Source organism: Indicator indicator, chromosome 9 (assembly GCF_027791375.1).
Source record: "Indicator indicator isolate 239-I01 chromosome 9, UM_Iind_1.1, whole genome shotgun sequence".
Classification (NCBI taxonomy): Eukaryota; Metazoa; Chordata; class Aves; order Piciformes; family Indicatoridae; genus Indicator; species Indicator indicator.
The window spans coordinates 27,661,981-27,675,525 of NC_072018.1; the positions used below are offsets into that span (position 1 = coordinate 27,661,981).

Consider the following 13,545-nt stretch of genomic DNA (forward strand, 5'->3'; position numbering starts at 1 on the left):
CCAATAGACTTGCCAATGTCAAACAGGAGAAGAAAGAAAGAGAGAAAGAAAGAAAGAAAAAAAAAGGAAAAGAAAAAGAAACAAAAAGGCTATCTGGTCTCATTGCCATGAATGACAACACTCTCCCTTCAAAACAGATGGCTGGACTTTCCTTTGCTCACACTAGGAATAAGATTCCAAGGCATTATGGGGTGGTATAGTACTCCTGATTTGCCCAATTTGCTCCATTTCCTGTCTGACTGCTCTTGGACCTGAGGTGCTCTTCCCATGCTTCAAAACAGGCAGAGCCCAGATCCTGGCTCCATCTCCCTCAATAAACTCTTTCCATTTGAAAAGGTTTTGGGTCAAACGCTGCAGCTGAACAGCAAAAATGTTGCAAGTGATGGAAGTTACACCAGATAGCCTCAGCAATTGAGACTAGAGCTACAAAAGCCACACTTCAGAGTTTCAGCAGTTCTGCAAAAGCACTCTGACATTATCCAAGCATATAGAAAAAAACCAGCAAAATCAGGAAAAAAATTATATTTGCCTTTATTACAATAGATATTTCTACCCTTGATGCATTCAGCAGATCAAAATGAGGTGTTAAAATGCTTTTCATCATAGCAGTAGCACATGCGTATACAGAGTAATACTGCATATAAATAGGTTTTGAAATAATAATCCATATCTACAAATAAAAAAATACCCAATATTCTCTTTCTCCTCCCTCCCCATTATTACAGCAGTAACATTTTACCTTCTACATAACTAATGCAACAAGCATGGTATTCTTTACCTGACATGACACAGCTGGAGCAGTATGATCATCAGCTTAAAAAAAAAAAAAACAAAAACATTAGTCACTCCTCACTGCTGCATATTCTGGTTTATGTGTATTATATAAACAGAATATTCTGGGATTTAATGTGTCTGCATGTTTGTGTTAGCCAAATAGTCTTTCTGTAATGGAAACCAGCATTACACTGCAAGCGAGGCTGATACTTTTTTCTTTCACAGAAAGAGTAGGAATTTGTTAAACTATCCTTTTTTCTTCTACATGAATAATCAAAACAGATCAGATAGTATGCATAAAATTGCTCAGCTACCAAATCACAAGATCTTATACTCTGAAGAAGTATGGTGATGTTTCTGGAAGGTCAAAACTTTGCTTGTCAGAAGTCTCTTCTGCGAGCAAATTTGATAAACATTAGTTATAGAATGACACATTCCTTTCACTGTCAAATCTCTATTTCAGCCTGCAGATACAAAGGTTATACAGCATGTCAGAAGTAAGGCAGTTAACTTCACAGAATCACAGAAATGTTGGTCAGAAGGGACCCCTGGAGGTCATCCAGTCCAACTTCATGCTTGAAGCAGACGATTGCCAACACTTGATCAAGTCAGCCATAACTGTTTAACCAAGTCTTGAAAAACTCCAGGATGGAGATTTCACAGCATCTCAGGGTCACCTGTACCAGTGCTGCATCAAGCTTACACATCTGACAGAATTAAAATGGCCACTCATTCACACTATGATTTGGTTTGAAATACTAATGGAAAAAAATAAAACAACCAAACACCCAACCCTGGATTAAATTGCAGTTAGGTCATAAATAAAGTCATAAATAAATAAATCACAGGCTTTAATTGCGGAGAACTTCCAGGGACCATCTTTTCTAGAGGAAGTTATTGTGTGTCACACCTCAGGAAAACAGACCATAACTACTGTTAAAGATAAGAACAATAAAACTGACAGCCACTTAGTGATAGGCCTTTACCAAAACTGAATTAAAATAGGATGCATTTAGTATATTGATCTGTCCATTCAATCATTAGTGACAAGTAGAGATACTTAAAGGAAAGCATGGCTATATTTAGAGATGCAACCATTTCAGTTTGGCAACTTGCAGCCCCCACTGATTGTCTTTCAGAATGCCCATGCCACATTTCTTCCTTTTTTAAATTAAAAGGCATATTCAAGAAAGTATGATCAATCTAGGTCATTAAACATGCATTTCTTCCTAAGAGGAATCTCCAAAATTTCTGCTATCTCCAAAGTGGGCATGCACCTTGCCCAAATCAGCAATGTTCATGTGAAAAGGAAGACTTCAGGGAGGGCTCACCACTGCACACTGCAGCTGTATAAAGGATTGCACTTATATTCTTTATTGTTGAAGGCACAGAGAAATCATAAATTGGCCCCCTGACATCCCAGATAAAGTCCGCAGCAGTAAGAGCTAGAAAACCCCTACTATAAAATATCATCCCACCCATCTTGCTGTCACTCTTGACATGCAAAACCAGAATTTACTGAAACAGAACAACCGTGGAACAGAGCAGCTGTTCCCAAACTTTTGGGTGCTAACTGACCACAGTTATATCTTAAAATTTCTCCTAGACCACTCTGCCTTCCTATTATTAAACTCTTAACTGAGCATACTACAAAGCAGCTGCAAAACATGCCATGGCCTCACAGATCACAAACTGGCAGAGACCACAGCCTGTGAACCAGTTTTAGCCATATTGAAATACAATATACATGGAATCCCACAATACCATTTTCAGTGTTTCAGAGAACAATTAGACTTCTAAATATATTTTCAAAGGGAAAAAAAGTTTCTTCCTAGCTAAAAGCACATAAGAGAATCATTTGGCATACAGTCATTTGATGTCTATATTCAGTTAAGTACTGCATTGTGTAAAGGCAGACCATTTGCAAAACTGATCTGCAGTATTGCTTTTAGCACATCCAGTCAGGTTTTAAGGCTGTCAGAAGCAGGTAGCAAAACCAGTAGCTACAGCTGGTGTCTGCACAAATAAGGGGAAAAAAAAAGATGAAGAGAAGATTTCAGAGGAGAGTAAATTGCACTAAAAGTATCCATTCTTTATGATACAAAAGAAAAAAAAGAAACCTAAATCTATATGGTAAAACCCTGAGATGCATCATTCACCACATCAAAGTTCACATTGTAGTCAAAATAATGTTTCAGATAAAACTATTCCATTTCGACAGAAATCCTCAGTGTTCTTGGCTCAGTACAATCTTGAAACTCAGCACATTCTATGGGTAAGATGTCTTTACTGAAAGACTTCAGGAAAATGGGCAGTACCCACAGCAGCCCTGCATCTTCCACTTGCACACCTATCCAAATTGCTATTCTTGAAGCATGGTACTTTTAAATTGAGAAAAGACAACCAGATTATGGCCATCTTATTTCATTTGCTTTCTATTTAGGTTACACATCATTTTTCACCTCAGGAAAGTGTCAAAACAACTGGCTGGAATAAATAGATACAGCTCAACTTGTTTTGATAGCTACCCTAATTCATAACAGCTGAGGATCTAGACCAGTAATTAAATCTTAAACAAACAGTTGTTGGTCAAGCAAGGGGAAAGTGAAAGAATCATTTGTTCCTTCAGAGAAAGGAATTTTAACATATGGATTGCAACCCCTGTCCGTGTCACCAGATGACAGGAATGGTGAGCACCCTCATCTCCTTTACTTGCAGAGCGCTCTGAAGAGAAGGATGACATCAGTGATGCAGAAAATACAGAACCACTTTATGACCTCATGGCATTTTTAACTGCAACTTCAACATTACTTTTATTTGACCTTGAAAAAGGAAACTGTATGGCACAATTTGAGGAGCTGAATGAAGACCTAGAAATGCAACTCCTATTCCTAGTAAGACTCCTCTTTGTCATCTGGAAACGTGGCTAAGTATGAAAAAGCATTTCTAAATTTGTTCACAGCAAAAGAATATAATGTTCACAACATCACAGATTCCAGCTGAACTGTCAACAGCAAAAGCCAAGTGGTGACCTTTCAGTACAAGCTAATTTATGCTTGAGCTGAGGCAAGCAATTTGGAGATGCAGTTAAGATGAGGCGGGATGCACATCCTGAGTTTCAAAAGGCGGCAGAGGTTCTCTCCAGAAGGTGAACTGGCTGTAGGTGTCAGAACAAGGGAAGTCTGAAGAATTGCTTCTTTTCAGCAAAGGGAAAATGTGATCTACCACTTCACAAAGTCTGACATAGCTGCAAAGTAAACAAATAAAAAGAATGCTGAATCATGTCTTCTGACAGAATTGTTTTAAGTCATAGAATCACAGAATGGCAGGGGTTGGAAGAGACGTTTGGAGATCATGCAGTCCAACCCCACTGCTAACACAGGCACACCTAGATCAGGTTGCACTGATAAATCCTTTATATAATTAAAGTAGATAGAATATATTAAACTACATACTAAACTGTTTTTATCAGGTTTTTTGTCCAGTTTAACTGAAGGAAAGTGGAAAGTCTGTATCTTATTCTATACTTTTTATGTTTTGTTTGAAATATTCTAAGGAAGTTTTCCTTAGTAAAATCAAATGCATGTTTGGGCAACTTGAGTCATAGATTGGAATGGCAAATTAATTTACAGAATCACAGAATGGTCTGGATCAGAACAGACCTTCAAAGGCCATCAAGTCCAACCCCCTCTGCAGTAAGCAGGGGCATCCTCAACTAGATCAGGTTGCCCAGAGCCCTGGCAAGTTATTCTATAAGGAGTTAAGAGTTACTTACGATGAGATGTTTGTCTTTGCATGCTCTTGTATAAGCTCTCCTTTAGGGTTAACTGTAAATATCCTGTTTAATGAAACTCCCACCTGTTTGTATGAATAAACATCCTAAACAGAGGAGAGGGAAAAAAAAGAAAAATCATTATTCTGCCTTTGCACAACAATGTTCATTCTTGATGGAATACAGAACTACCTAGTTATTGTGCATCTGAAATTCTCCATTATGTCACAAACGAGGTCAGTCTAACAAAATCCTCATGAAACAGAAAATTTGAAGCCAGGTAAGGAGTTTGCCACCTCAGTTTAAACTACCAATCAAAATCATGTTAACTTTTTTTCCCCCCCTAGGAACTTCCCTTAACACAAAAATAACATTAAATAAAAAATTGATGCTATTAGTGTAAAAGCAATTGCACTTTTGTTTTTCTTTCAGAGAATATTTAATTTCCTGAGTGTGTTGTCGCCAGTATCTTGCAACAATGTACAGAGAATAACATAACTGACACCTAAAATAGCAATTAGTTTGTATGGAAAAGGTCACAAAAGAAATTCCTAACAACCCCTGAAAACATCCTTTCACTCCAGAGTTCAAATTTGTGTCATACCCATATATTGACTCTATGTCATAGCAAGGGCGAAAGAAGAAAAAGCAAGGAATATATGCCAAAATAGTAGCAGTGAGCCCCCCCCAGCAGACAACACAGATGCAACTCTGGGAAGTACAATTAGAAGCAAAAATTGGGAATGTATTCCAAGAAATTCAAATTGTTAAGGGAAGTACTGAGTAAGTTTTGATCTGAAGAAAAGCTTGACAAAAGTAAAGACGATCAGAGTAAAAAGAAGCTTCAATTTTACTAATATAAATCATGGGTTTAATAGCTTAAGTAGTGAAACATTGGAATGTTAATGAAAATATAAAGATCCAATTTCTTTTAGATGTACTTAGAGTTTTTAATTTAAGTCCTACCACTATTCATCTGAAAGATTTTCTTTCTATCAAGATGTATCTCACTGACACTGTATCAGTGTGGAATAAAATTAAGTCAGTGTTTTCACACAAGTGTAAGGATTTTTTCACACAGGATTAGGATTTCAACCAGTCTTTACTGTTATGCTAACTTATGCAGGTATAATGTATTTACTTTGCTGCTCTTCCATCCATACTTGCATCCTACATTGTGAGGTCTTTGAGGAAAAACTTTTATACTTCCTAAATTATAGGGCCTAAAAAATATTCTTAACTCCCATTTAAAGCTTCTAGGTTCTAATGCAACAGAACTAAGAAATAATAGCAACCTTTCAATTCTCTGCAACAGAAATGAATTCAGCTATTACTTACAGCAGGTCTGTTTCCAAAGGCAGCATAAAAGGGCTCTGTGTTGGGATAAAATAAATTTTTGATGTCTGTCAAACACTGAACTTTAAATTTTTCTGGCTTCTTTTCTATCACCTCCCTGAAACAATATGAAAGGCAGGCTGAGTAAGTACACACGAAATACAGCAAAAAACATTTCATTTTCTTTATCCGACATTTTTCACCTAGCCCCCACCTTACTGCAATAAATCTTCATGAGGAAATCATAGTGCCAATAAGAACAAATTAGCATTTGCCACCTTACATAAAGGACACAATGAATAAATCCTCCAAAAGAAGAGAGCTTCTATGGAAACCTATGTTGTAAAGATGGCTACTAAGCAAGGATGCTTGACTACATGGAGTAGATGCTAAATTAATACTTATGAAACATAGATCGTCATCGAGTAAACTGCTTCAAGAGAACTGTAGAACGATTCATGGATTATACTAGTCTTCACTGTGTATGGCTTCTTTTTTATTATTATTATTTTATTTTTTTAAAAAAAGGATTGCAATTACCATATGCACTAGGAGGACCTCAGACAGTTAAAATACTTCTGCAGTCAGGGTCCTCCATCACTGCTAATTAGCAGAAGTTAAGGAATAAAGAAATCATCTATTTTTCTTCAGTTGCTCCTTACAGAACACAATTCATTAATGAACAGAGGACTTCTAATCTCTAGTAAAAATGTCCTTTCATGACAGCTTCTCTTGGCAAGGAGACTGAACAGGTGGCAGAGTCTGGAGTTCCCACAACGTAGGAAGATGCCAGCATGACACAAAAGCCTTTAAGAAGCTCAGAATCCCACATTCTAGTACCAACACATATGTCAAGAAAGATGTGAATAGTAGAGAAGCTTCATAGGAGTAATACAGCCCTTTGGAAGGGCAGCTCTGTGTAAAAATCAAATTTTGAGACTGTGCAACAGAGGAATAAAATCATCTCTCCTCAGTCTCACATACACCTGATCTCAGAGCCCTCAGAACCCACAACAGTTACAACTAAGGATAACAACAAAGTCATTCATTGCCCACACATCACAGCCGTTACAATAGAGTACACTAAAAGATTGGCATTCTTTATTCTAAACAAGATACCAAAAAGGGTATCACTTTAAATATACAGAGCATCTATAAAGAGAATAAGATGACAATAACTACCCTTTCACTGCATTTATTATTTAATCAGTCTAAGAAGTGCACTGTAATACCTCCATAGTCTCATATTTAGAGCATGACTGCGAAGACAGCCTGTATTATGTCACTCAATCAGGAGAACATTTGAACAACCTTCCATTAAAAATTCTAATTAATATATCCTGTCGTGGCAGCTTTTAACAGCTTAAAACATTTTCAGTAATCACTTCACATGCTTCACTGAATTAGGAAGAAGGTGTGATATTCACTATTTCTGCTATTATTATTCACTTATTACAGTTCAACACTGTCCACAGAATATCATATACAGTCAGGAGTATAAAAAGTTCATTTTCACATCAATTTCTTTGAAACTCCACAAGTAATATTCTTCCACCAAAACATATTTATGCCAACTGGAACATCATACAAGTAAGACAAGAGTGACTGTTATTACTGTGTGAACAGTTTTCCCATAACTAAATATTAACACATCACGTTAAACACATGAAGTCAACAGGCAGCACCTATTGGTAAGCAATGAACACAGATGTATATTGACACAAGTCTAAGAGCAACCTGAGCAACTAAGCAACCTGAATATCTCTTGAATTTTGGTCTTCCTCTAACAAAATTTTTCCTTTATTAAACTTTGCACCAATATGTAAGAAAAAAACAGTATGATTTATTTTAAGCACTCCCATAAAACAAAACAAAAAAAACCAAAACAAAAAGCTGAGAATTCAGCCTCCACCAACTTCTCAGCTTCTTTCTACATAAAGGTGAAACTGCATTACCTGTGAAAAGCTGAGAATAAGCTGCTTGGACTCAGTAGCACTGGCCCTTGAGGCAGCACAGTTCCTCGTTCATTGACCCAGTGCAAGTATCCTCTTGTCATGTCTGCCATTCCAATAGCACGTGCTGAGCAATACAAAAATTTATATCCGTTTCTGTAAACAGAAATAAAATAAGAAACTACTGTAAAAATAAGGCAGGTATTTTGACATCAATCATTTTGTGGGTTTATTTTTATATTAATCAAATCACGACCATCAGACTCATGTTCAGCCCAGACTTACTTGAAAGTAATAAAAGTCATTTATGCCATAATCTTGGATAAGTACAATCCATCTAGCTCCATTGCAGTTACTGATTTACACTTAAAGTGGGCTCATTTAACTCTGGTCTTCCCATAATTTATGACTTCTTGTGGTTTTCTATCCGCCCCTGCCTAGTGGAATTCTGCTCTTTAGAACTAACTGCAATGACATCTGCTAAGAGGAAAACACTCAGCATAGAGCAGACAATGGTGTATTCTCAGCCTGTGCTGTATTAGCAGTGCTATACTCCTACTTCCTGTGTCTCTGCAATTAAAGGCTAGTCTGTGTGCAGCAGTAATCTTCCTTCAAGCTGAAGCAAAATCTGAACTTCAAAACACAGTATGAGAAGTAATATTTGACTTGACACTGAAATAAAAGTTTCAGCAGAAGTCACCTTTGGTTCTGTTCATGATAGAACAGAGTCCAGTGATGTGAGCTCAACTTAATAGCAATCTACTTTGCAAGTCCTGCAAAGAAATTATTGTTCATAAAAGAAATACTGTATTCAGTGCACACGTGGTCATTAAACCCAGCTATTGAACACTTATATAGTGTTCAGCTGTAAGATCTAGCCACTACATAATTAACTTGGTAATTTGAAAAACAACATGGCTCAAATCTACTTTATTCCCCTATTTTTATCATCAACAAAGCCCTAACAATTGACAATGCTGGCAGGCATAGAAAGAACAACTGCAATTTCAAAAATTAATTAACTTTTTCACCAAATGTAATGCAGAGGTTACACAGAGAACTAAATAGTGCTTAGCATATGAATTTCCAGGCTGTCTTGTCTTTTTTGTGAGTCTATACATAATAAAAGCACACAGAAGCACTTCTGGCATAATTTAGATTCCATCATCCACAATTTACAATTCATCATTCATGTAAAGCAAAAAAAGCAATAAACGAACCTGAGCATAGCTCTAGTAAACAGAACAAAAAAGATTAACTAAGAAGACAGTTGTGATCTGTACCAGAGGCTCTTCAAACATTTATGGTAATTTGAATATATAAGAACAGTTAATTTAATGTAATAAAACTCATTTTGTTTTCTGTGTAAAGCAGAAATTCCAACCTAAGCAGACAGCAATCAGTGATTCTCCTTGCAAAAGTTAAAACCAGATACTTTATCTGATCTCATTCAGACATCAAACAATTTTTCTCCTTCTTTGCTTTTTTTCTCTCAATGGCTAACCACAAAACTCATCATACTCTGTCTTTGATCCTCTAGTGTACACAATGGCTTGACAACATTGAAAAATGTATCCAGGGAACCAACAGTACACCTATACTGTGGTATTTCCACACATCTCTCCTATTGAGTTGGTGCAGTGCGACTATTTTTCTCCTGCTCCTATTTATCAGAAGAAATATCGACAGTTTTTTGGCACAGAAGTTCTAGGTCATACCAGCATATTCTCCAGGTAAGCTAAATTTGGCAAGTAGAATTCCACCTACAGTGACCACTCCAGGCTGAACAGTCCTTATGTGCTGGACAGTCTCCTCAACAAGGAGAGAAGGGAAGGTGCATTAGCATCTCATGAATTAATGCTGCTGACAACCCCCAGTTTGCAACATTTCCACTTGCAACTGCACAACTCGTTCAAACAACTACAGTTTTTGGAACTAGCTGTAGCTATCTACTTAGGATGGTTGGGAGAGCTATCACTACTCATTGATAGGGAGCTTTTGCTTTTGATACCAGAAAACAGGTTTTGCTGTGGATGCCATACAGCAGATGTTTACACTGTATAAATATACTAAAGTGATGAAATATTGATGAAATTGTCACCCTTATAGGTTAAGAGACGCTTAGAGCAATTGAAAATCTCATTTACATATGAATAAACACAAAGAAACCACAGATGCACAAACAGCTTTACTGAATACTCACTGGCTCACTTTATGGTACAACTTTGCAATCCCTTGGTGTGTCCAGTCTTTGCCCAGAGTTGGCAAAATATGACCTAAAGTATCCGACCTGAATAAAGAAAACATATAAATGAACTGAAAAATCCCCACTACTTATGACAACAGTTGAGGCTAATACAAACCCTTCTAACTTGTTTTCCAGCAAAGGAAAATAAGGCTTTTTGAAAGGTATTGTGATCAAAACAGGATGATCGTTTCCACCTTTCTTTTGAGATATGCTGCCATGCCCATTCTTGGCCTCGTCATTTTAATTATTCTTGAGCTCCAAGACATGGATAACCTTGTGATCCATAAGGTAATGTGGAAGTTACAGCATTCAGGCTATCAAATCAGACCTGTGCGGTAGGCTGGATAGTACTAAGCCTACTTTTTGAGACTGCCATTAAGTATTTTCTAACTAAACCAAATGCATCCCATGAATATCTTGCATCTTAGAGACAAAACAGTTGGGCAGTGGCTTAGAAGGGGTTTGCAATAATATTCTCCAATCAGCTCAAGAGCAGAGAGACTAGATCTTATTTACTTTAGTGAAGCTTAAGGAAAAGCAAGGAAAGATACTAATTTATGCTGGAACAAAACAAAACAAAACAAAAAAAATATGTTTGCCCTACCGTAGATAAATCACAAGGAAGAAAAGAGTTTCATTTTAAACTAACTATTTCACTTCACCTGGATGGTTCTTGGAAATTATTTTTTTCCTGGTCTTTGTTTCTAATTAGATATAGCCAAGTTTGATTTTGAAAGAAATGGATTTTGAAGCAAATCTAAGCATTTAAAAGGTCAAAAGATATTTATATTATGTGTTCCCCTATTCAACATACAATTGCTTTCTCCAGTGTTAAATAAATAACTAAAAATCAGTGAGTGAGTGAATTCTTCTGGTCACTTCAAAATTGTGAGGTTTACCCAAAGTCCCAACCTGACACTTTCCAGCAAATTCTAATTCTGACATTGCTTTTGTGCTTGTCTTCTAAATAATAATACATCTCACTTGAATACCACAGTAATGTTTTTCAGAAGAAAATTCACTTTAGCTACTGTATTTCAGAAGTGTGATGCAGCAGAAAGGTTATGATTTTGTAGAAGGTCCTCCAACACTACTGTAAATACTATCATGAAACATCCTTGGTAAGCTAAGTTAACAAAATGAAAACCATAAACATACACTCTTTCCTAAACACCAGAGTATGACAATTCTGTGACTCAACATTCCCTGTTAATTTCTTTTCCTTTAGTCCAAAGGACAGTTTGTCCTTGCAGACAAAGCCTGCCCCTGCTCATGAACTCACCGTGTGATTGTTCCATCAATGTCAGAAATAACAACTTTATCATCCCAATTCCATAGGTAAATGGTGCCTTCACAGCGGCAAGTGCCTTGATACTGTGTTGTAACGCTAAAGGTCACATCATTGGGGCCATTCTTCAGCTTTAGGCTTTTCTGCAAGACATTATCAGCAAGATAATCAAACTGAGCATGTGAAACTGACACAGTGCAAACACCAAGCCACAAGTGAGCATTGCCTTGGTCACACTGAATCTGACTGTTTTCAGCAGAGCTGTTGTCTAAATAATGATAGCAGAGGTTTGCCCTGTGTTGTGTACATCAGGCATTGGTTTATAGAGCAGAACAAGACAAATTAAAGAATTCTGTTTTGTGGTTGAGGTAAAAAAAAGAAGGGAAAAGGGGGAAAAAGGGGGGGGCAAAGCAAAGGTAAGAAAAAGGGGGAAAAAATTAAAAGGGAAGACAAATTGAAAAGGAAAAAAAAGACAGAAAAATATTCCCAAAATTTTACACAAACAGTAATGGAGTAAGGACAATTTATGGTGGCTTTCCATTCTGAGATACATATACAAAGAGAAATGTGCATAACAAGGAGCCACATGAGCTCTAAGAGAGTTTATATGGGGATTTCTCTTCCATTGTATTACATTGCTTTCCTATAATAACCCACCTCTCACACTGTAGGACCTCTACCAAACTTCCTCAACTCTGCCTCTTCCCTGCCCCTTCTTCCCACTGTCTCCTGCATCACTTAGTGACGTGCTGGGCAAGACACCGCTGATCTGATTCTAATTGTGGACCTAACTATTTTATTTTTGGAATTAGTGAAAAGGGGAAAAGGAGGTGAGAATGTAGAGTAACTGATGGATAACTGATGAGTCTCCCTCATTGTTTCATCAAGAAGCCAACCTAAAAGTAATTTGGCTTCAGGTAATTCCTGAGATGTTTCCAAATCTGCAAAGTATCCACACATTTGTGCAACACTTGCTTTCTGTTTGCTATAGAAAATTACCAATGCATCCCATCTGCCTCTTGGGAAGAACTCTACATTTCTTACAAACTATTCAGGCAGAAACTGATAGGCTGTTTTGTGATGCATGCCTTGCATGGGTTTTCTTATGAAAATTAACTGTGTCTAGATAAACCAAAAAGTATTTCCTTTAAGTTGCCTACTTTTGCAGATAAAACTGAAATTGCAGAACACAAAACTGTAAGAGTTTTGTCACCATTTGTCAAAACACCTCTGTCACAGAGGAAAAGAATTGACTCCAAAGAAATTAAGAGCCTGGCCTCATTGTAAATTCACAAGCAGCTTTTTCAGCAGTTACTAACAGAAAACTGTATTTATGTAAAATATGACTGCCTAACAATGAGGGGAAAGGAAAGGATAGGAGGAATAAACTAAAAAGAAAGGCCTGTGGTTTAACATATGCACATTATACCTAATACAAAAACAATATGGTACACTTTTTCAGGTGACAAATACATACTACAGAATTTAAGTATTTGTCTAAATGGGAAACCATGTCGCAGTCTCTGAAACCCAGCACTTGCTGCAAAGTACAACATTCATGCTTAATACTGAGAAGAGAAGGGAAATATTGAGTTTTTTTAAATACAAGAATCGAATGCAAGGTGTAAGAGCTAATTAAGCTTTGCAAGCCTGAATGACAGTATTGTTCAGGTATTAGAAACGACATTTCAGAACAAGGATGTAAAGATAACTCACAAGCTGGTCAGAAGTGAGTCGAAGTGTTTTTTTGTAACTGATTCCAGACAACATTGAAACATGACTTGAGTTGTTCTGTAATGCCCCAAGGTTTTGTTTAGCAGCTCTAGGGTCTTCATCGCTTGAAGAAGATTCATCTTTTACTCTGGAACATTGCACACAGAAAATGATGTTATCATGTCAGTAAATGCACCTCACTATCCATTAAAAATGCATTAACAGTGAGTCACCAGATAAGCCATTGGTTCTGTGCTCCCAAGCATTATCTCACAGGAGGTCATTCACATCATAATTTTAAATATATCAATGAAGAGCTGAGTTTTCATTCACACATCTTTCCCATTATTCATACTTGGACTCTTCTAGCCATTCACTTGTCTATAAGCTAGTTTTTATGTGCCACATTGACCCAAAAATCTCATAGTGGTAAAGAATAATACTTATTAGATACTGTAACCAG

The 13,545-nt window shown here is 36.9% G+C and overlaps 1 protein-coding gene across 2 annotated transcripts in view; it reads right to left on the reverse strand.

Moving 5' to 3' along the window:
* Positions 1–532: 532 nt before the first annotated feature.
* Positions 533–13,545, reverse strand: part of LPIN1 (lipin 1) — a 44,758-nt gene continuing 31,745 nt past the window's right edge. For both annotated transcript variants that reach the window (XM_054383869.1, XM_054383868.1), the window contains 7 exons: positions 13,086–13,230; positions 11,364–11,512; positions 10,037–10,123; positions 7,837–7,989; positions 5,885–5,999; positions 4,550–4,653; positions 533–4,021 (listed from right to left, as the gene is read on the reverse strand). In XM_054383869.1, the coding sequence (XP_054239844.1) occupies positions 3,862–4,021; positions 4,550–4,653; positions 5,885–5,999; positions 7,837–7,989; positions 10,037–10,123; positions 11,364–11,512; positions 13,086–13,230 (913 nt within the window). In that variant the 3' untranslated portion in view covers positions 533–3,861. The remainder of the gene's footprint in view (positions 4,022–4,549; positions 4,654–5,884; positions 6,000–7,836; positions 7,990–10,036; positions 10,124–11,363; positions 11,513–13,085; positions 13,231–13,545) is intronic.